Below are 21,957 nucleotides of genomic sequence, written 5' to 3'. Positions count from 1 at the left end.
TCCCCTTCTCCTCCTCTCTCCTCTCCCTCCTTTCCCCTTCCCCTCCCTTCTTTTCTCCCTCCCCTTCCCCTCCCTCCTATCTCTCTCCCCTTCTCCTCCTCTTCCTCCTCACCCTGACTCATTCCCAGCAGGGCTGGGCCAGGGCTGAGGTTTGGCCAGGGATCTCTAGGCAGCTGACTCTCAACCACAGAGGTCACCCCTAGAGCACAAAGGGGAGTGTCCCAAAAGGTCACTTTTGCTTTGATCTCAGACAGCTTTTCTCCATGGAAACAACAGCACACAGTTACTCGAGTAACATTTACCTTTGGTGCTGAGGTCCCCAGGCCACACCACAACAGCCTATTAAATTCCTGTGCCAACCAACCCATCCAAGAGTTCATGAGCAGCTCTGCCAACTGGCAGCTGAATGCCAGGTTCACAGCCTCTCCCTGGGAGGCTTCTCATTCCTCTCCAGGATCCTGGGACCTGCCTCTCAGGCGGGGTGGGAGGAGTTGAAGGGCAGAGGCTCTGAGGTGGGCATTTTGGAGTGGGGCTGGGGAGTGTGGGTGCCTGGGCATGTAGGCATGTGGATGCTGGCAGTAGCTCTGACGCTTAGGCAGAAGAGGTTTCTGTGTGTGCGCGTGCATGTTTTGAGGAGGGTGGATGAGGGAGAGCCAGGAAAAGAAGGGACGAGTGATCAAAGGCTTTGAGGTCCCACCGTGGGTCTGACTGGGACAGAACATCCCAGCTGCTGGAGGAGGTGGTTTCAGTCTCCGAGTTTAGCTGAAACCTCAAATTAGAGGGACACATCCATGTCGCCGGAACAGGCAGGAACAGGACAGAATGGTGGAGAAGATGGCGACGCAGCCCCCCCTCCCGCAGGCTTGGAGGAGGAGGAGCCAGGAGGGAAGTCCCCTGCCTGCCACCCTGGCAGCTGCTCCTGGGCTGTGGGTTTCCCTGTGGGCATTCCTGATTTGTGGGTGAAAAATTAATCTTACAAGCCAAGAGTGGTAGTATATGCCTGCCAATTTAGAACCTAGGGAGGCTGGGGCAGGAGGAATGCTTAGTTTGGGGTTAGCCTGGACTACATAGTGAGTTAGAGACCACTCTGGCTATAGCGAGGGCTCCTCTCACAAACGGACAACAGGAGACAGAATAGAACAAAGACCGTGAAGAACACACTTGGGCCACTGTCCCGGGGCCACTCTGTAGCCTAGAAGGCTGTGGCCCTCTCTGCTCTCTCCCTTGGCTGCCTCACGCGGAAGGTTATGTGGCCCCTGTTCCTGTGAGCCCAACGGAGCACGACCGCGATGGTTTCATGCCGCCTTCTGAGAGCCACGAGTCTGCTGAGGGGAGGTGGCTCCCAGCCTTGGATGCTCCCGACTGTCCTGTTAGTCTCAGCTTTCTCATCTTCACAGCAGTGGGAAGTGGACTGTGGGATGACTGTGGTCTCCCCGGACCTTGGCTGTAAAGCATTCCACCTCGTAAGGAAGCTGTTAAGACTCAGGCTGGTCTAAAGGGAACCAAACATCCCATCTTGCGGGGAGACCCTGTAAAATTCAGGAAGGGGACAACTCAAAAGCTCCAGGAAGTCCCTGAAACTGACCAGAGTCACTAGGTCCTTCTCCCCCAACTGTATATGAGCAGAAAGAACTGCTGAGGGACACTCAGACCTGCTGAGCTTCTGGAAGGGACAATCGCCAACCTACCAGGCTGCTTGCAGTTGAGCTGTGGCCTCCAGGTTCCCAGTTTCACGAGCCAACGCCTGTGCTGGGTTCTTGACAGCTGCCAGGGGCTGTCACTGACTCCTGTGAGCAATCCCTCACCCGCACTCCACAGTAACCTCAATATGCTTAATTCACACGTGTCCTGACTGGGCTTCCGTGGCGTGCTTCGCTTGTTCCACACCACATGTTCCCGAGCTGTCTGTGGTTTCCCCAAGGACAGGAGGTGCAAGAATTCATGCCAGGCTCCGTGTTCCGGCCGCTCCCGGGAAGGTGGTGGCCCGGCCCCTCTGCTTCATCTGTGAAGGGCTCGGGTCACACTCCAGCCAGCCTGGAGCTCGTGGTGGCCACATTTCCCCGCGGAGGCCAGGTGGAGGCCAGCTGTTCTCACTGAAGGTTCGCCTCAGTCTCCGCGGGAATTGCTTTTCTTTTCAGACAGAGCCGCGCTTTGTAGCCCAGGCTGGCATCAGACTTGTGCATGGCTCTCCCACCTCTGCCCCCCCAAGTGTGGGGGATTAGGGGAACTAATATGGTTGACTTAGAATCTTAAATATTGTCTTTTGTCTGAAATGGTTTGGCTACAGCGTGAAGTGTCCCCAGACACTAGGGTGGCAACAGACTTAGGCGGGAGGGTCTTGGGCTTCGCCTCACCCTGCGAGAGGACCGTGGTTTCAGGCGGGCCCCTGAGGGTATGTCAGGGGAGACACTGAAGAGCAGAGGGCTGTGTCCTTATGAAGGCTTTGTTTACGTGTGTACAGGTGTGTGTGCGTGTGAATGTGGGGGTTTATGTGCAGCCAGTGTGTGCAGCTGACTGTGGGGGTCAGAGGGCGGATCTCCTGGAGCCAGGGTGACAGGTGGTTGTGGTCTGCCTGACAGAATCAAGCCGGGTCCTCTGCAAGAGCAGTGAGCGCATTGAGCCATCTCCCCGGAGAGTGAGCTCTTAACTCCTGCGCAGTCTTTGTCTTAGTGTTTCTATCGCTTCCTTTTCTCACTGCTGTGACCAGCCTTAGAGAGGAGGGTTCCTTGTGGCTTGCAGTTCTGAGGGATAAGGCTCTCCATGGCGAAGAGGCCGCTGGTCTCCCTGCCTCAGCAGCTGAGCCTCCAGCCAGGCCCCACCTCTCTGTAAGGTCTCAGAAAACGCCACCAGCTGGGAACTACGTGTGCAAATACCACGAGCTCGCATGGGACATCTAGCCTCGCCGGTGGCTCCGTGGTGGTCAGAGGCTTCCGTGAAGAACTGGGCGATGCCTGGTACTCTGACAGCCGGGGGCTTTGGTGAGTTTATTAGTTTGCTAACGGGCCTGTTATGCTTTGGGGATTTGATATCCTGAGGGCTAATGAGCCACATGGAGACACTTTATCTCCACCCCACGAGTTCTCCAGTTCTTTCATTTTCCCATTTCTCTGTCAGCGTCTTTGCAGACAGTCCCGTAAAAGCCACTCGGAGGGCCTTTGACAAGGATTATAAAAGCAGTCTGCCCTCTGCAGCAGCTACTGCTCATTCATGGCGTCACTTTAACGCAAATGACTTAAACTGCAGTGAAGAGGTAACTTCTGACCTTGCCCTGCTGTCAGACAGCAGAGACTTCCCCTGGGGAGGGTGTTCTCAGCACTTTCTTTTCTTTTCTTTTCTTTTCTTTTCTTTTCTTTTCTTTTCTTTTCTTTTCTTTTCTTTTCTTTTGAGACCAGGCTGGCCTTGAACTCACAGAGATCCGCCTGCCTCTGCGTCCCTGAGGGCTGGGATCACAGGCGTGCACCACCATGCCTGGCTAACTCTCAGCATTTTCTGACAGCCATGCTTGAGGCTAGGGTTTGGCTCTGGAATGCTCCCCCAGGAGCTCAGACGCAGTGCTGTGAGAGGTGAGCAATCACGAGGCCTGGCGCCTGTCAGCGGATGGATTTATTTACTTTCGTATTTATGTGTACATGGGTACGAGCATGGAGGACAGAAGAGGGCTTCGGATCCCATATCCCCTGGAGTTACAGGCAGCTGGACACTGTCACACGCAGGTGCTGGGAACTGAACCGGGGGCCTCTGGCAAGTGCGTAACTGCCGAGCCGTCTCTCCAGCCTCTGTTGAGGGAGCTATACTTCACAGACTGTTGAGCTGTGGAAACTGTGGCAGGTATAACCTAGTGGAGGAAGAAAGTCAGTGAGGGTATGTCCTGTAAAGGCCTAGCCAGTGCCCAGCCCCCCACTGTGCGTGTGACACAGATCTCGCTCTAAGCGCACAGCACAGCAGTATGGCAGGAAGACACCTCACTCACTGTAGGTTGCTGGCGCCCCCTTTGCTATGTCCCAGGACTGAGACGTTGTGACCTTGTAAGACGGTCTTCTGGAGCTAGAGAGATGGCTCAGGGGCTAAGAGCATGTGTTGCTCTTTCAAGGACTCGGATTCAGACCCCAGCACCCATGTGGTGGCTCACAGCCATCTGCAGCTCCAGTTCTAGGGGATCTGCTGCCCTCTGCTGGCTGCAGCAGGCACCAGGCACGCAGGCGGTGCACAGACACACGATCATACAGACACTCATTCATAAGATGAAATTAAACAGCGTGGAAAGAACAACTTTCCTCAGCTCCCTTCCTCAGTGGTGGGGACCCCCACTCTTCCCCCGCACTCTCTCAGGGATGAGAGGGAAAGCCCGGCTGAGCCTGTCCAACCACACAGAGAAACCCTCGGGACAAGCAGAACATCTCACCGGCTCATCTGGATCCTGGAGACCTCCCCTGAGCTGGGGGAGGGGATGAAGGGGAGAGCATTCAGCTGTCAACGTCTCCTTCCACCCCACCTCCATCCCACCTCCGCCCCCTTCACTGCACGTACCCCACCTGTGTGAGCCCAGGAACCTGGGGACCTTGTAGCCTAATGGTCAGACCACAGGCCAGGGCTTCCTCGCTCCCTACACGACAACTTTGCTCTGACACTGGTTTCAGGGGCTTCTAGAACTCCCAAGAATTACTTTTCTGCCTTAGGCCCTTCTGTGCACAGAAGGATATATCAGGGCTAGCCCCAGCCTCCTGCCAGGATTCTAGGCTAGCCCCAGCCACCCACCAGGATTCTTTACTTCATATCATGTGCGGGCTGTGTGTGGCCCAGGCCAGCCTTGAACCTGTGACCCTCCTGCCTGGGTGGGGTATTGCCTCTCACCCTGCTTGCTCCTCATGTGCTTGACTATGCCCACTGCCAGGAAGATGAGTCCCAGCACCAGGCCACCGGCTCCGGCCAGCATCTTGTTTCGGGCAGAGTCAGACTGGACCCCTGGGGAGAAGAGACCTGAGGGTTACCGTCCCCTCCGGCAGGCACGCCGTCCCTTAGTGCCTGTCGGATAGGGGTGCGGAGAGTCAGTATGTGGAAGGGCTCTGAGATCTAGGCTGCTGTCTTCAAACGGTCAGGAGAGAGGGTTCTGGCAGCCGCCGCTGCGGACAAGGACAGACAAAGGCAGAGGGAGGAGGCAGACGCCAGTGTGAGGCTGGGCTGTCCGCCTCCCTAGACTTCCTGCCAGGGGCGACCCCATATCCTCAGCATCCCGGGCCAGCGACAGGCTCTCCCCTCCTCTCAGAACCAACCCCGGGGGCCTCCAGGAGGACCTGGGAGGACCAGGACCCAGCGGACAAACAGCCGCGGCAGGACAGTGGCCCCTGAGCCCCGCACGGCCTGCTCTACAGCGCGTGGGTCTAGAAGGGCCCCCAGAGGTGACTCACTCCACTCCACGGTGACGGGGCTCTGCAGGCTGGGGTGCTCCACGCGGCAGGTGTAGGCGTCTCCCCGGTGAGGGGTCATCTCCAGCATGACCAGGACCTGGAAGGTCCAGTCCCCGTTTCGGATCAGTTCGGTGGACACGACCCCCGCCGTCTCCTCCTGGCCGTTCCGGAACCAGCGGACCCGGATGCTGCCTGGGTAGAAATCTGTCACGTGGCAGATCAGCAGGTCACGGTGCTCCAGGGCGACCTTCTTGGCGGGTGACACGTGTACCTCAGGCTGGACTAGGAGTGCGGAGGGAAGGAGAGTGTGGTTGTGTAGATTCCTTTTAGCACCAGGCAGAGGCAGGTGGATCTCTGGGAGCTTGAGGCTGGCCTGGTCTACACAGTGAGTTCCAGGATGGCCAGGGGTGCATAGCGAGTGAGGCATGTTTCTCAGCTGTGAGACTCCTGCTTTGTCAAGGTGAGAAGAAAGCAGGGTTCGTTCAAATCATTTTTTAATTAATTTTTAAAGATTTTTTTTATATTGTTTTATGTTGAGTGTTTTGCCTGCGTGTATGTCTGTGCATGCCTGGTGCCCTCAGAGGTCAGAAAAGGGTGTCGGTTTCCTCAGAGCTGGAGCTGCAGATGTGGGTGCTGGGAATTGAACCCGGGTTCTCTGTAAGGGTAGCCAGAGCTCCTGACCACTGAGCCATAATTTCTTGAAGTTAACGTACAGACAAAAGTGTTCATTAGGTTTCCAATATAATATTTTTTAAACATTTAAAATTTTAATTCTGTGTGTGTGTGTGTCCACGTGAGTGCCGTGCTTGAGGAGGTCAGAGGTTACAGGTGGTTGTGCATTGACACGGGAGCTGGGAACCAGACTTGGGTCCTGTGCAATAGCAGTGCTCACCCTCAACCCCAGTCTAATACACGACAAAAGCCTGGCAGGGACTCTCAAAAACCGTCTGTGTCACCCCCAAGCGCTCCCTCCTCACAGCAGCACCCTCGAAAGAACAAACACTCAGAGCTCCGTGTGTGGAGATTCTCTCCCATCCCCAACTTTCTCCTCCTTTCTTTTTTTTTTTTGGGGGGGGGGCTCGGAAGCCAGCCCCGGGTGGATGTCTCTGTATCTATCTCTCTTCTCGCTCTTTCATGTTCTCTTCCCCTGACGCTCAAACTCAGCCTCCGTGCTGTTGCCCACTTCCTGTGACCTCACAGCCCTCCCGGGCATTGCTGCTTAGGGACACCTGCCACCAGGCTGTCCCCCTTCATAGACCAGAGACCTGTCTGCTCCGCAGAAGGCAGCTTCCCCGCCTCAAGACCTTTCAAGGCCCAGTTTCCACACCAGCACCCTGAGAACGGGGTACATTCCTCACAATTCCATCGCCTCCTCCAGCTCTGGGCCTCGTGTCCAGCAGCCCACACTGCTGGCCTTCTGCAACTCACGGCAATGTTCTCTTAGAGCCAACGTGGCCACTTGGTTGTTGTTGTTGTTTTTAGAGATAGGGTTTCTCTGTGTAGCCTTGGCTGTCCTGGACTCGCCTTGTAGACCAGGCTGGCTTTGAACTCAGAGAGATCTGTCTGCTTCTGCCTCCCCAAATGCTGGGATCACAGGCGTGAGCCACTTTATCTTTTTAAAAATTGTGCACAGTCTTCTTTTTTAAAAAAATAATTCAGTTATTTTTATTTGTAATATGCATTAGTGTTTTGCTTGCATGTGTGCCTGTGTGAGGGTGTTAGATGCCCTGGAATTAGAGTTATTTATAGACAGTTGTGAGCCGCCATGTGGGTGCTGGGAATTGAACTTGGGTCCTCTGGAAGAGCAGTCAGTGCTCTTAACTGCTGAACCAACTCTCCAGCCCAGACTTTGGTCACTTTTATGACCCGACAGTTCCTCAGTCCACTCCTTCCTGAGCTGTCATTTATGAATTTTGATGCCTCCTTTCCGTTGAGCTCCGGGACTTGGGGTTAGTCATTTCTGTGCCTGAACGCATGAGACCCTTTGCCTGCAGTATACAACTGCCTTCTAGAGGGCTCTGAGGACCCACTCACTACTTTTGTGGCTCAAAATAGATTCCAGAAAGATAAACGATGTTCAGTGTCCTAAGGCTGCAAGCTGAATCACTACTAAATATCTACATGATATTTCTAGAATCCTGCCACTTTACACACTAGAAATTTAGTTCAGAAGGGTCCAGTGATGCACTGTGAATCCCAGGCTAAATATCCAAGGCTGAAAGGAAGAAAATCTGTAACTCAAGGGCAGCCCGAGTTACAGACATGATTTCTCAAGCGGGGTGGGATGGAGAGATGGCCCAGCAGTTTAGGGTGTCCAGAGGATCCGGGTTCAATTCTCAGCATGCACAGGGCAGCTCACAACCGTCTGTAACTCCACTCCAGGGAATCTGACGCCCTCTTTTGGCCTCCACAGGCACTGATACAGCTGTTAGGGTGCACAGAGAGACACGCACGCAGGAAAAAAAACACCCGCACACATAAAATAATATAGAACTTTTAAACAGAAGAAAAGAAGAAATTTCATAGTCATTTTGTTTTCTTTGTTAATTATTTGTTTTGAATTAATTTTAAGATTAAACTGCAAAGGTACTCCTCTCTCATGATTTGTGCCATAACTACTGCTCCCAGGATGATAGCATTTCCTTCTCTGCTGCTCCAACTCCAGCCTTTCCTCTTCCCACCTCACTGAAGACTCTGAGAACAGGGCTACAGCCTTGCCTTTTCCTACTTCAACGGCAATTCTGTGCGGTAATTCTTGAGGCTGGTGGGTGGTGAGTTCTAGTCCAGCCCGGGCTACACAGTGACAATGCCTGGGGTTTGGATGGCCTTACCTGGTTGACGTCAACACGGGGACAGTAACCGATTTCAGAGCTCAGCCCTGCCGAGGGTGGGTCTCTGGGCAGGGATTTTGGGGGAATCTGGGACACTCTGCTCCGAGCGATTCCCCCAAACTCAGGCTGGGACCCAGGGCTCCGTGCAACCTGGCAACCGAGCCCGCTGAAGGATGCCAGCGAGCGACTGAGGGCAACCGCGTGGGCTGTGGACATCACCTTACATAGCTAACTCCGGGCACTGTCCCAGTCCCTCCCCACCGGTCCTGATTCCCACTCATTCCCAGGAGTGATGACGGACTTGCGCTTTCCAAAGAGAGTGTTAGAGGGTGTTAGAGGCGCCGTCCCCACAACCTCTCCCCTGTACCTGCGGGAGCCTCCCCCTTCACCCCTGGCTTTTGCTCCTTCCGGTGTGGGGATGCTCCTCAGGCTCCCTCACTCGGAAAGCTGAGGGGAGGAGCCGAGGCTCTTTCCTCCCGGCCTTCAAAGTCCACCTAGTCTGGCCGCTCTCTCTGGCTCCTCCGCCCTCCAGCTCCCGTCGATTGACCTTCTGAAGCTGTTGGTCGCACTGGCTGCTGTGGTCTGTCCCCCGACCTCAGGGTCTGCGCCCCTTCTCTGCCCGTTTTTGCTTCACTTCATGGACTCCTCACAGGGACTGCTCTTGGCCACCGTGGAGGCCACTGTCCCCAGGACTCAGCTCCCTTCTCTTTCCTGATTGGTCTCCCTAGATGAACTCACCGGCAGACCCTCCTTGAGCCCTGAGCCTCCATTGCCCCCTCTGTGTCCCCTGCCCAGCCCGCGCCGCCGGGAGCTGGCACCGTGTCCCCACGGCCCCTGCCATTGTCCCATGTCGCCCCCGCGCCCTCACCCCACAGCAGGCTGCTTACCAGGCGACGCTCTGGACATTGCCGGCTCTGCCAGCCCCTGCGCCCGCGTCCCCGCGCCACGGCTCGGCCTGGCCCACCACCCCGCGGCCGGCCTGGCCTGGCACTCCTGCCGGCCCTCACCTCGGCGCTTCATGGTGAAGCCCTGGTTGAGCTCGTAGTTGTGCGCGCACACCGTGTCCACCTCGGCCCTCCGGCGCTCCAGGTAGTCCTTCTGGCTGTTCCAGGCCGCGGCCCACGGGCGCCCCATGGCGGTGAGCGCGCGGAACTCGCCCACGGCGCTGTCGAAGCGCATGAACTCCTCGCGGTTGAAGACGCATCTCATAAGGTAGCGCTGCGTCCCGTCCCTCTCCGCGTGGCACTCGTGCAGCGCGCGCAGCAGGTGGTTCTCTGCGGGCACCGGGGGCACCAGAGGCCGGTAAGTCCGCTTTTTAAAAATGACTCGCTTTTCTTTACTTTTGAGGATTTCAGACGTGGCTACAATTAGCCGTGCTCATGTCTGCCCCCGTCGGCCCCTCCCTACTTCGTGTTCTCTCCCCCCATCCCACCCCGACTCTTCCTTCTCCCTTTGTCTGTCCCCTGTCTTCGTCTTCCTCCTCTCTCTAAGTTCAGGTAGCGCCGCCGGTGTGTGCATGGCCGTGGGGCCCCGCCCTGAAGCATCATTGGCTCTGGAGTTTCCCAAACCAGACACGGAGGACACCCTGGGAGCAGAAAGAGAAACTGGCAGCCAGGGGCCTGGCTTCAGCAGCCAAACTGTAGGCTGAGACAAAGGGCAAGCTCGTCACAGCCCTGTGTGCAGGAGGGCGGCAGGCGGCGGGTCCTAACTGGTCAGTGCCGGGTGAGCTCATTTTTTCCGACAAGGTGGGGAATTGGCAGGGTGCGGAGGACCAGGGAGCCAACGATGTGTGCAGCCGGCCACTGAGGACATCTGTGCGTCCCTGACTAATAGATGCCCCTTCGTTCTGGTGGTTTTCCCACAACTGAAGGCCTAAGCCGGAGGCCGGTTCGTTAGTCCTTCCGGCATGGGACTGACACGGCCACACATTCAAAAGGGAGTTGTTATGGAGCCGGGCAGAAGCCGGGTGAAGGAACACCGTCGGCTTCAGACCAGAGCTCACAGTGGCTCACAACCGTCGGAACGCCAGCCCCGGGAGAGCAGGGCCCGAGTCCTGTGTCCAATAGCAAAATGTATACACACACACACACACACACACACAGCGAATCTTCCTCTTCCAGCATCTCCCTGGGCCTTGGTTTTCTCACAGTGGTGTCAGGTGAGGTTCACAGGACATAAAGGGACTTCCCGCTGTGGGCGGCCAGCCCCTGTGAAGGGCTGGGACACTGAGGGGAAGGTCACTGAGGAGAAGGGGCCTGAGCAGGGTGACACTTTGCTTGGGGACATGGGGAACCTCACCGGCACAGAAGTCGAGCTACAGGGTAGGGTGGGGCCTTGGGAGACATGCGGACACCTCTGTGACCCCTGTATCTGTGGGGGCGCCTGCCTGAGCTGGCCATCTTAGACACAGTCAGATGTCCTTCTCTGGGAGCCTTCCCTTCCCCTAGCAAGGTGCCGTCCCTCCCGCACCGACGTCTTGACTCTTCCTGCGCTGACCTGCTTCCTGTCCTGTGCGCTGAGAATGCAGACATAGATCCATAAAGATATAAAGGGAAACTTCTTTACCTAAAGGTTAATGCGCTGTTTCATCTTTAAGCCCCCCTATGGGAAGATTCAGTCTTAAAAGGACTGGAGCGGGGCAAAGGGGCGCACGCCTGCGGTCCCAGCGCTCGGGGAGGAAGAGGCAGGCAGATCTCTGTGAGTTCAAGGCCAGCCTGGTCTACAAAGTGAGTCCAGGACAGCCAGGGCTACAGAGAGAAACCCTGTCTCAACAAACAATAACAAACAAACAAGCAAAAGGTGTGGACAGGATGTGTGGAAATGCCAAATAAAATTCACCACTTTGCATAAGTTAAATAATGAATTCATTAGGGGCTGGAGAGGTGGTTCAGCTGCTAGGAACACCTGGTGCTCTGCAGACGACGTGGGTTCCGTTCCCAGCACCCATAGAGTGGCTCACAACCGCCTGTAAATGCAGTTCCGGGGAATCCAATGCCCCCTTCTGACCTTTGTGGGTACCGGGCACACACAGGGTGCACAGGCAAAGGTGAAAAGCATCCGTACACCTAAGTAAGTAAAAATGTAAGAAAGTAACGGTTTAGAAGAAGTGGGGCTGGAGAGATGGCTCAGCGGTAAAGAGCCCAGCTGCTCTTCCAGAGGAGCCGGGCTCAACTCCCAGCACCACATGGCAACTTGAAACTCTGTGACCCCAGTTCCAGGGGACCCGACACCCTCACACAGGCAGTCAAAACACCCAAGTACATAAAAATAAGTAAAATGGCTGCACCGTAGCTCTTACCTGAAAACCCAGGGCTAAGGATGCAGAGGCAGGAGGATTGCTAAAATCTCGGTCTAGGGTGGGGTGGGGCACCGTCCTGGGCCTCGATGCTGAAAGTCACCACAGCGAGCCCTCGTGGGCCCTCCTGTTCCTAGCGTCACACAAGAGACTGGGAGCCCTCCCTCTCCGCTGGGAGCCACCGGCAGCGTGGGTCTGCTCCTGCGTGAGCCTCTGTGCTCTGTCTAAAAATTAGCATCGCAAAGTAAATTCCCCTTCTTTCCCGCCCAACGACAGGCCCCCACGCGGCCGTCCGGATCACAGAATAAAACGGCGGGTGCGTTTGTACCACCAGAGGGCGCGCTCGGCCGGTTCACTAATGCGTTTTACAACAGCAGCCAGGGGCTGGGGGCAGCTGTGGGACCCGACGGAGGTTCCATTCCCAGCACAAACAACCACAGGACAGCAAACTAAATAATCTGCTGCTCCACTTAAAAGGGGAACAGGGCGTGGTGGTGCATGGGCGCAATTCCAGCTTGAGAGGCTGCGGCAGGGGCTTGGTGGGGAGCTGGAGGCCAGCCTGGACTCTCACCCTAAGAGAAGGAGGGTATCCGAAGCTAAAGGGCCGCGTCTTCTCGTCCCTCGGCTTCTGAGGCCGCACCAGGAACACACGTGGGCTCCGGCGCGGTTGACATGAGGCGCCGGTTAATGGACTAACTTTCCTACTGTGTGGATCACCACAGATGAGCTGGGAGGAGCTAAAGCCAAAGACGGGAGCCCAGCGCCCAGACAGCCTGCACTGTTCGCTGTAGCTACAGATACTGGGAGGCCCCCGAGGTGGGGAGCAACACGCTGGGGTGCAGGAAGAGATGTGGGGGGGCCTGGATTTCCCTGGGTCACCACCCTGACGCCACGACAGCTGCCTCATCCTGCTGGGCTCTGGAGACCTGCACAGCTGGGGGGGGACCTGCACAGCTGGAGAGAGGGCCTGCACAGCTGTGGGGGAGGATCTGCACAGCTGGAGGGAAGGACTTGCACAGCTGGAACAGAGGACCTGCACAGCTGGAGAGAGGGCCTGCACAGCTGTGGGGGAGGATCTGCACAGCTGGAGGGAAGGACTTGCACAGCTGGAACAGAGGACCTGCACAGCTGGAGGGAGGACCTGCACAGCTGGAGGGAGGGCCTGCACAGCTGGAGGGGAGGATCTGCACAGCTGGGGAGAGGACCTGCACAGCTGGAGAGAGGACCTGCACAGCTGGAGGGAGGACCTGCACAGCTGGAGAGAGGACCTGCACAGCTGGAGAGAGGACCTGCACAGCTGGAGGGAGGACCTGCACAGCTGGAGGGAGGACCTGCACAGCTGGAGGGAGGATCTGCACAGCTGGAGGGAGGACCTGCACAGCTGGAGAGAGGACCTGCACAGCTGTGGGGGAGGACCTGCACAGCTGTGGGGGAGGATCTGCACAGCTGGAGGGAGGACCTGCACAGCTGGGGGAGGACCTGCACAGCTGGAGGGAGGACCTGCACAGCTGGTACAGAGGACAGAAGCGGAGGGTGGGAAGGCCTTGGGGCATTCTAGAAGCCAGCCCCACACTCTGCCCGCAAGCCCCGCCTGCCTCCATGGCAGGTGTCCCCACTCAGCCCAGCCCAGGTCCATCGATCCCAGCACCCCGCCCCCATGCACCGCTCTCTCCCACTGTCTCCTTGTCTGCTCGCCCCACTGGAATGTGGAGTTTGTCATCTTAATCCATCAGTCTTTGTTTCTCCTCATTTGTCAATAAACAGTGCTTTTGTAAGTAAGGAAAATAATTGAAACTTTTCTTTTGTGTTGCTTAGCTTTTGTGAGTGGACGCTATCCACGAAGCAGGCAGCGTATCTGTGTGGGTCTCCCTCACCTGCTGCCATTGTTCAGTGTCCCAGACACCCGCTAAGGCCCTTCCCTGGTGCCATCACTCTCTGGTCCCTTAGCCGGGGCTCACGGCCTCCTCTGACCAACAAGGACTCTCTCTCCATCCTCAGCAAATGCAGCTGAAGAAGAAGGAGAAGGCCCGGGGCTCCAGGGCTGAACAGGCCCATCCTAGGATGTGGTGAGCCTAGTGTGTCTCACGACTCGCCTCCTGAGACATGCTGGGTCCTGCCAGCCATCCTGTCACACGAGCCTCGGAGATGCCAGGTCCTCCCTCAGCAGCTGTCTCCCCCGGTGAAGCCAATACTAGCGAGGCTCTCAGATAGCTGGGCTTCAACAAGAACGCTGTCCGGCCCAGCCACAGCCTGCCCACCCCCCATCTCTCAATCAGGTGAGCATGGGCACAGCCTCCTGACACCCTGGAGGAGAACAAGCCGCTATCTTTAAACACTGACTCAGCTGGTGACCCGAGTCCCCTCAAGGCCATGATGGGGATGGGGGGAAACCCAGGACGCTGAGTCTTCCGACCTCGCCACAAATTTATTCTAGAACTCTAGGCCGTGGTTCGCAGGATGCAGCAGGCAGACCTCTTAGCACTTCTGCCCATTCACTGTTTCTATGACCCTGAGAGGGGCTGGACAGCCACGAGGAAGGGAGCCCGCTCTTCTAGCTGGGAAGGAAGGATGCGGGCTGTGGGGGAGCCCGACTGTATTTCCCCAAGTGTGGTCCCATGAGGGGAAGGTCCTGAGCCAGGCTCGCCCATCTTACCTGGAGGGGCCTCGCCCTGGACCTCGCTGCTCAGCAATACCATCAGAGCCACCATCCAGGGGGCCACAGGGACCCTCGGGACCATCATGGAGCTGGAAGGGCAGGCGAGGAAGTTAGCCGTGGATGAAGGCCTCCTTACGTCCTGGATGAACAGCAGAGACTCTGACTCAAGTTATGACCCCAGAATTGGACAGTCTGAGGAAAGGCCCAATGAGGCTCGAGCTTCCTTTGAGTCATCAGTCGCTGGGTAGATGTGAGAGGGCTGACAGCCTCGTGTGTGATGCAGGTGGGATGACATTAGAGGCTCCATAGAAAGGACACGAGTTTCCTGGGAGACAGGCCCACAGGGCATCATCCCATTGAGAGCGGGCAGGCCCACCCCATCGACCCAAACAGGAAACACTGACTGGATGTCCCGCACTGCCTCCATGACGTTGATCTTGCACAAGAGCTTCTTTGTCACCCAGTCGAGGGCAGCCACGTGACCCCGACGGCCTCCTAAAGCCAGGTGTCTGTCAGAAGTGAAGCAAAGGCCGAGCGTTAATGCAGGGAGCACGCTGACCCTAACTGGAATGATTCAGGAGCCCCATCTCAGGCCCTCGACAGACGAGAGGGCCTTGCTGTGGCCAGCAGCAGCCAGATCCACCCTGGATAGCTGAGGAGGGCACAGCTCCAGGAGCTGAGGAAACACAGCCAAACTTAGTTCAGAGTCACCAAACGGGCTAGACAGACGGCTCCGTCAGAACCGTGCTTGTGTAAGGACTTAATGGCCTGAGCCTGGGTCCCTGGCACACATGGAACCCCAGGGCCAGGGAGGCTGAGGCAGGCGGGTCTTGCTGGACACCAGTTCAGGGAGGAGCCTGCTCAGAAATACGGACGGGAGAGAAGGCTCCCCTGTGAAGAGCACTTGCCGCTCTTCTGGGAAGCCTGGGTTCGGCTCCCAGCACCCACGTGTCTGCTCACAACCATTGGGAACTCCAATGCCTGGGGATCCAGCACCCTCTTCTGGCTTCCCTGGGCACCAGGCATGTGGTCCACATACAACACACAGACAAACACTCGTACACATAAGACAGACAAAAATAGAAAGAATGGTGGAGAAAACGTCAGAGGTGCTGGATGTTGAGGGGGCGGTGAGGCCGGGAACTCGGGAAGACTGCGTCTTGAAAGAGCAGAAGCCGGCACACCCTGTCAGGACGGCGTGTGCCTCAGCAGCTCAGGGCTCTGCTCCTGACAGCGCCTGGCGTGAATCCTCCCATCGTCGTGAAAACTCATCCTCCTCTTCAGCCCCCTTTACCCAGCAACAGCCAGGTCAGCTCTGCGGCTTCTCTGATTGATTGGCCAGGTCAGCTCTAGGGCTTCTCTGATTGGCTGGCCCAGCCCTGCCGGTGGCCCCTGTCTTTTTGTCTCCGTGGTCAGCTTCAGAAGCCAGGCCTCCTTCCGAGTTTCACGCGTCCCTATCCTGCCTCGGTTCCTCATCATTGTCCATCAGCTGTGGATCCAAAGAGAGAATGCTCCAGACTAACGCTGAAGCCCTGGGAGTCTTCCTGGCCTTTCTGCTGAGTCTCCCAGGATCTGGGGTCATCAAAGGTCAGGAGGAAGGGGCGGGGTGCAAGGTGGGAACAGACAAGCATTCGCTTTCTTTAGAACGACAGGTTTTGCGGGACTGCATCCATTTCCCTCCATTTCCCTCCTGTCTCTCCTCTCCTCACTCCCTTGTGTGAAGTTCACGTGGTTTCATTCGACATGAAATAGACGAACCCTATCAAACATCCCAGCCACCATTTACACCTGTGAAATAGTTTTACCTTTCTCTGAGAGATGAAAAGCCAAAAGGGTTAAAACATGTTCCAAAGTAGTTCAGCCAGTCAGGAGCGGAGGTTCAAACCCACTCACAATACCTGACAACACGAGGACTTTACAGCCTGGTCCCGAACCCAGCCAGGACTTCACAGCCCAGGCCGCAACCCCTGCTCTGTGTGGCTGCCTCTAAAGGGCTCTAGGGAAGCTGTGTCTGGGACCTAGGAGAGCATTCCTCCTGCCTCCCAGGACCTTGTGACCGTCCTAGGATCAGTGTGGGCGGCTCACACCTTCTTGCCTCAAGGGAGCAGAGGCTCCTGATTTTTTTGTTGTTTTGTTTTCCAAGACAGGCTTTCTCTGTGTAGCCCAGGCTGGCCTGGAACTCACAGAGATCCACCCGCCTCTGCCTCCCGAGTGCTGGGTTTAAAGGTGTGCTCCACCGTGCTGGCTCACGATTTTGTTACGGTGAGTCAGGTCCGCCGGGAGCCACGTGGCTCTCAGTGCGTGGGGAGGTATGGACTTGGATGACCGCAAAGCCCTGGCTGGAGATTGCAAACGTGGGTGCTGCCTCCTCCTGCTGATGACAGGAGGCGCCAAGCCCACGCAGGGGGTCACACGCTGCAGGCGCAAACTTAGGAGCCAAAACAGAAACGCAGCAGCCGGCCACCGTACCGAGCACCACAACGCAGTGGGCTCTCCACCACCCTCCCCACCCCGCCTTCTTCTGCTGTCTGCCTTTCCTGTGACGCGGAAGCTGGCACGCCTGCCCCTCCACCTCGGGCCTTCGTGAGTTTAAACCCCGTTGCACGTCTGCGGCCCTAGAACAGGGTGCTCTGGGGAGAAGTCTCCCCAGCCACGCACGGCTCTGTGACCGAGGCAGGTCACTGCCGTGCTTCCTGGGCTGCACCTAGTGTTGCTGTGACAGGCAGATGCTGGAGCTCTGCAGGGGCTCCTGTGGAGTCTTGGGGCTACCGCCTGGGGGTGAGCCCGGGCGGCTGGGCTGCGGGACCCTAGCTCTCTCCCCTCGGCCCCAGGCCCCGCACAGCCTGCCGTTGGCTGCTGCTCCTTCTCCCTCTTCTCCTGCCTCTGTGACTTGGTTTACAAGCCCAGCCATCCCCCTGCCCCGCCACTCACAATGGTGCTCACGCTGCTGCTGCCCTCATCTTTCTCCGTCTCGCCTGCACAGCCGACCACGTGGCAGTGTACGACATATTTGCCCAGATGCGGCAGCCGTCGGGTAACTGTGTGTATGAGTTTGACGGCGACGAGCAGTTCTACGTGGACCCGGACAGGGAGGAGACGGTCTGGGGCCTGGCGGAGTTCAGCACAGCCTACGCCTTTGACGCCCAGGAGGCCCTGTCCTACATCGCCAGCCTGAAGAACAACCTGAGAGCCCTGATACAGAGACACAACTTCAGCCAGGCCTCCAGCGGTGGGGTCTCTTGTTTCTTCTTGCTCCGACACCCGCTGGGGAGGAATAGAGGGCCCCAGCTGCACACTCAGAAAGGGAGACAGATGCCCTCTGCCGAGGGACCTCCTTGGAGTGGTCGTGGGCTCCCTCTGTACAGTGGGGGGAGGGGTGTAGGGCTCCTCCCCTCTTCCCACTCTAGAGAGGCTGGTCAGTGGATGGGGGTTCTGCCAGCCCTCCATCCGGCGCAGCGGTGACATGAATTCTTAGCCTGAGACAGAAGGCACCGGGGTGGGAGCTCTGTGACCCAGGACTCACCGGTTCCGTCTCTCCCCAGAGCCTCCCGAGGTGACCGTGTTCCCCAAGAAGCCGGTAGAGCTGGGCCAGCCCAACGTCCTCATCTGCCACGTGGACAGGTTCTTCCCCCCAGTGCTCAACATCACATGGCTTCGTAACGGGCAGCCGGTCATGGAAGGGACTTCGGAGACCACTTTCCTGCCCAGCACAGAGCTCAGGTTTCACAAGTTCCACTACCTGACCTTCGTGCCCTCCCTCGAGGACGTGTATGACTGCAGGGTGGAGCACTGGGGCCTGGAGCAGCCGCGCCTCAGTCACTGGGGTAAGCACCCCCCCCCCGCTCCCAGGACCCAGGGCCCCGGCATAGACCGTACTAACTGCGGCTCTCGGTTTCCCTCAGAAGTGGAGGAGCCAGTCCAGGCGTCGTCCGAGGCGATGGAGACCGTGTTCTGCGCCCTGGGCCTGGTGGTCGGCCTGGTGGGTATCGTCACTGGCGGCGTGCTCACCGTGAGGGCCCTGCACGTCAGCTGTGCCCCCCAGGGCCCCCTGCAGTGACTGGGCCTGAAGCGGGCACACTGGTACCCACGGAGTGCCCCGAGGCTCTGCACACAGCCCCCGTCATCCCCATCTGCCTCCTGCGTGGCGGCACTGACGTCCATGTGGCTTGACGCGCGCCTGCAGCATCTTATGTGCACAAGAGCCTGACGCACCTTCACCAAGGCCGCACAGCTGCACTGCCTGGGCCCAAACAGTGTCATCACTGACCTGGGCCCCTTTGTAAAGAAAGGGACCAAGTTCAGCCGTGTTCTAGGACCCGTCTGTCCTGCGAGTGCTTACAGGACAGCGTGACGGGCTGATGCACAGCTTCCTGCCTCTCCTTGGACCCGCTGACGGCAAAGCTCTCCTTAAGATTATCTTGTGGGCTTCTAGTCACCCAAACACATTTCAGACACTTGCGGGTTATTAAATTCTCTTCCCACCGGATAGTGACCTCTGTGTGATGACTGGGCATCTCACCCGCCTTCACTCTGGACCTCTGGGGCCAAGGTCCAGCCACCAGTCCGCAGGGGTCCTACAGACTCTCAGGGCACCCCCCTCCCCTCCCGTTCTGACTCTGGGTTCATTTGTGCCTTTACTCTCAGGCCTAACCTCTTCCCCCACACGTACGTCAACACGCCAGTGGATTTAGTGACTTTCCTTTACATACAGTCACTGCAGGCAGCGCGTGGAAGCGTTCCGTGCGCCTGCGGCCTGGGTGGGCTCAGTTGGCCTCGGGTGACGCGTCTGATCTTGAGCCGCTGGTCTGCTGCTCTCAGCTGTCCAGTGTGGCTGCTCTGACATCCACCTGTCTGTCCACCCTCTGGGTACCTGGCTTGTGTCTGATTCTCTGTTGCTACTCTCACACGGACCTGCATCTCTGGGATGCGTGGGCCCTGGGGAGCAGTTACAGGGGCGGGGCCTGCGGCTCCTCCCGATTGTGCTGTCCACGCAGCAGCCCTGCTGGGCTGATCTCAGGTCCCAGACCTGAGGTCTCCTGCAGGTCCACAGCCGCGCCCACAGCCTCGCCCACAGCCGGGCCCACCCCAGCCCTGGATAGTCTGCCAAGCCCACAGCCACGCACACCCCAGCCCTGGCTAGTCTGCGGGTCTACAGCGAAGCCTCCTCTCCTCGCTCTTACACTTCCCTGTGTGGACCGGAACACGCTGTCCACATTTCTTTGCTTACTTCTGGCTGTGACCATCTTTGCTTGTGGCCTCTTTGAGGCTCCGTTGTTCTCGTTCTGGTGCTCTCTGGCTTGCATCCTTTGCTCGTTTTTTTTTTGTTTTTTTTTTTTTTTGGCCTTAGTGCTTCCGTGGAAAGCCGAGGGCTGGGGTTCCCTCTGCCGTCTTGCTGGCACCATTGCCCAGCGGGGCGTCCTTTCTCTCTTGTTGGTTTGCTGCCAAACCACGGGGTTCCCTGTGCTGCTGACTCTGTCGCAAAGAGTCCAGGAAGACAGGTTTCTCACAGGGCAACGTGGGGGGGAGGGGGAGACAAGTGTAAGCCGAGCGCTGCCCACTGACGTCTCACCATTCCCGCCCCCTGTCAGGAGCCAGCTCCGCCCCCATCCTGTGGGCATCCAGCCCTCCGGATACTGTCTGTGGTCGCTACAGAGTCCCACAGACTCGAGTTTTCTTTGGACTTTTATCATTTTCCATGCAGTGTGAAGGGAGGAGGCTGAAATCTCTCCTAGCTTGTACCTTTATACTGAGAAGTCTGTCTGTCTGTCCTTTCTTTTTTCCCTTTTTTTGGATAGGGTTTTATTATGTAGTCCTATAGGCTGTCCTGGAACTTTCTATGTTTCGTGGCTGGCCTTGAGATCCACCTGCCTCTGCCTCTCGAACACTGGGATCAAAGCCGTGCACCTCCGCGCCTGGCTGGAAGCCCCTCCTTAATGACGTTTATCTGTAGAGAGTAGCGCTCAGTTTTAAAACTATTCGGGGTGTTTGGGCTTCTCCCTCCCTTCCACCAACCCCCAACACGAAGTAGAAGAGAGCGATGGGTAGTGGGGAGAGAGATACAGACTCCTTTGCTTCTCCGGGCTGTTGGGGTCAAGGGGTTCTTCTAGAGCTCTGTACCAATCTCCATCAACAGCAGGGGCAGCCAGCCGCCTTCTCCAAGCCGCTGCGCCCTGAAGCGTTTCTCTCCGTCTGTCTGCTCCAAACCACCACACCGTCCGTCTCTCTGGTCTCTCCACACTGCTACACACCACAGGCCAGCACCACAGGCCACCCCTTCTCTTCCTGGGCCATTTATATCCTCAGGGCCCCAGACAACACCCCTCTCCATGCCGCATGTGGAAGGCAGTTTCCAGCTGACAAAAGCCACGCCCTGCACAAGACAAACTATAGTGGACAAAGTGGAGCCCCACCAAAATCCCACACGTGGGATTCAAACAAAAACATACTTACAACATAACTGAGATTTTAAAGACCAAAACTTCCATTACATCACATATTCCTCGTTGACTTGCCGGAAACATTGTTACTCCAACACTTATTTGCTTAGTTCCTCGTTCACCAAAGGCTACATGCTGGCCACCGACTGCACAAGGATAAGAATGTTCCCTGGTACCACGGTTAGCGCATAGCATGACAGTGGCATGATAACAATTGCCATGGGAGAGCGTGTGCCTGGTTTAGAGCCTGAGGACGGGACTGTGAGGCTTCAACGGCTGAGAACCTGGGCTCGGGGGTCATACACAATGAGAAGGCAGAAGGCGGGTCAGAACCTGAGGCTGATGGGGACTGTGTCTCTCGAGGCAGGTGATGATGATATGAAAAGAACATGGCCTTGGGAGGATGCCCGGAGCTTGTCTCTGCCTCCAACTTCAGCTGCAACGCAGCCCTGGCTCGCATGGAGCGCTCTGTTACCTGGCTGGCTTTGAACCCACAGAGGGCTCTGCCCCTCTCACTAACTTGCTGACCTTAAAGTGCTCAGCCCAAAGTATCATGGCCAACAAGTTAATGGTAACGAGCAGGTGCTATAGTGTTAGCACCAGCCTGGACGCCCGGTCCTGGGCTCCACAGCTCTGGGCTCCACAGCTCTGGGCTCCCGCCTGAACACTTTGCTGCCCGCTTCCAGAGAACGCCCAGGAATGATTTTCCCAGCTTCTGAGCTGGGAGACTGAGGATCGGTGTATGTCTGGGACCCACCTGTTCAGCCCCTAACACGGAATCTTTTTAAAAAATTGATTTCAGTAACATATAACTGTACCTCTTTACGAGAGTGACGTGACATTTGGGTGCGTGTGCACAGCGTGTGCGGCTGAATCAGGAAATCACCACCCATCACACAAACATCTGTCGTTTCTCCGTGCTGGGAACCCTCAACACCCTCCCACCAGCGGTTCTGAGACGAGCAGTGGATTGCTGTCACATGGCTAGCCCACACCGTCTCCACCATCGCTGGCCACCACACTCTCTCCACACCTGCTCTTCCCAGACCCTCCTCATTCTGCTCCCGTAACCACCATGTCGATCCATTTAGCTTCCGCACGTGAGAGCTTGCGGCGTTGTCTTTCTATGTGAGACTTCTTCCGTCTAACAACGTCCTTCGGGCTCGTCCACGCTGCCTCCCATAGCCGGATTTCATTTGTTATTTCTGGCTGAGTCCATCCCACCCGATGGGCGCTTCAGCGCTCTTTGTCTGCATGTGGCATGTGTGTATACACGCGTGTGTCTGTGGGCGTGTGTGAGAGAGGTGCATGTGCTCACTCTTGCTCATTCATG

General features: G+C 57.1%; 3 protein-coding genes across 6 annotated transcripts; 1 reads left to right on the top strand and 2 right to left on the bottom strand.

Moving 5' to 3' along the window:
- Window positions 1-3,355: 3,355 nt before the first annotated feature.
- On the bottom strand, window positions 3,356-15,614 carry LOC110543301 (HLA class II histocompatibility antigen, DP beta 1 chain-like). Of its 2 annotated transcripts, XM_060369142.1 has the most exons (6): window positions 14,185-15,614; window positions 9,124-9,510; window positions 5,406-5,687; window positions 4,852-4,962; window positions 4,403-4,435; window positions 3,356-3,835 (listed from the first exon to the last, which is right to left on the bottom strand). In XM_060369142.1, exons 1-5 carry the CDS (start codon window positions 14,270-14,272, stop codon window positions 4,407-4,409), a joined length of 897 nt encoding a protein of 298 aa, XP_060225125.1. In that variant the 5' UTR covers window positions 14,273-15,614; the 3' UTR covers window positions 3,356-3,835; window positions 4,403-4,406. The 2 variants fall into 2 exon arrangements, with proteins under 2 accessions (XP_060225125.1, XP_021485357.1); XM_021629682.2 differs by lacking the exon at window positions 4,403-4,435 and having other exon boundaries at window positions 3,368-3,835; window positions 9,244-9,510.
- LOC132648308 (uncharacterized) lies at window positions 9,792-14,170 on the bottom strand. Its single transcript, XM_060369141.1, has 2 exons — window positions 11,535-14,170; window positions 9,792-11,301 (listed from the first exon to the last, which is right to left on the bottom strand). The coding sequence occupies exon 1, from the start codon at window positions 13,249-13,251 to the stop codon at window positions 11,887-11,889; it is 1,365 nt and encodes a 454-aa protein (XP_060225124.1). The 5' UTR covers window positions 13,252-14,170; the 3' UTR covers window positions 9,792-11,301; window positions 11,535-11,886.
- Window positions 15,615-15,638: 24 nt separating the features above from the next.
- LOC110543331 (HLA class II histocompatibility antigen, DP alpha 1 chain) lies at window positions 15,639-18,689 on the top strand. 3 transcript variants are annotated; one of them, XM_060369143.1, is made up of 5 exons: window positions 15,789-16,449; window positions 16,572-16,770; window positions 17,171-17,416; window positions 17,730-18,011; window positions 18,090-18,689. In XM_060369143.1, the coding sequence occupies exons 3-5, from the start codon at window positions 17,206-17,208 to the stop codon at window positions 18,242-18,244; spliced, it is 648 nt and encodes a 215-aa protein (XP_060225126.1). In that variant the 5' UTR covers window positions 15,789-16,449; window positions 16,572-16,770; window positions 17,171-17,205; the 3' UTR covers window positions 18,245-18,689. The 3 variants fall into 3 exon arrangements, with proteins under 3 accessions (XP_021485377.1, XP_021485371.1, XP_060225126.1); XM_021629702.2 differs by lacking the exons at window positions 15,789-16,449; window positions 16,572-16,770 and adding an exon at window positions 15,639-15,774 and having other exon boundaries at window positions 18,093-18,689; XM_021629696.2 differs by lacking the exons at window positions 15,789-16,449; window positions 16,572-16,770 and adding an exon at window positions 15,639-15,774.
- Window positions 18,690-21,957: the final 3,268 nt, after the last annotated feature.

This window comes from Meriones unguiculatus, chromosome 16 (assembly GCF_030254825.1).
Source record: "Meriones unguiculatus strain TT.TT164.6M chromosome 16, Bangor_MerUng_6.1, whole genome shotgun sequence".
NCBI classification, from domain to species: domain Eukaryota; kingdom Metazoa; phylum Chordata; class Mammalia; order Rodentia; family Muridae; genus Meriones; species Meriones unguiculatus.
The sequence above is the reverse complement of the archived record's forward strand: the minus strand, read 5'-3'. Positions and strand labels throughout refer to the sequence as shown.

Bases quoted from the DNA above. Each gene is read 5' to 3' on its own strand.
- LOC110543301 (XM_060369142.1), bottom strand. From the start codon at position 14,272: ATGATGGTCCCGAGGGTCCCTGTGGCCCCCTGGATGGTGGCTCTGATG. The intron at 9,511-14,184 runs GTAAGATGGGCG...CGGTGCCCGCAG, and splicing joins CCAGGGCGAGGCCCCTCCAG to AGAACCACCTGCTGCGCGCG. The intron at 5,688-9,123 runs GTAAGCAGCCTG...CCGCACTCCTAG, and splicing joins AATGTCCAGAGCGTCGCCTG to TCCAGCCTGAGGTACACGTG.
- LOC132648308 (XM_060369141.1), bottom strand. From the start codon at position 13,251: ATGACAAACTCCACATTCCAGTGGGGCGAGCAGACAAGGAGACAGTGG.
- LOC110543331 (XM_021629696.2), top strand. From the start codon at position 15,696: ATGCTCCAGACTAACGCTGAAGCCCTGGGAGTCTTCCTGGCCTTTCTG. The intron at 17,417-17,729 runs GTGGGGTCTCTT...GTCTCTCCCCAG, and splicing joins CTTCAGCCAGGCCTCCAGCG to AGCCTCCCGAGGTGACCGTG. The intron at 18,012-18,089 runs GTAAGCACCCCC...GGTTTCCCTCAG, and splicing joins GCCGCGCCTCAGTCACTGGG to AAGTGGAGGAGCCAGTCCAG.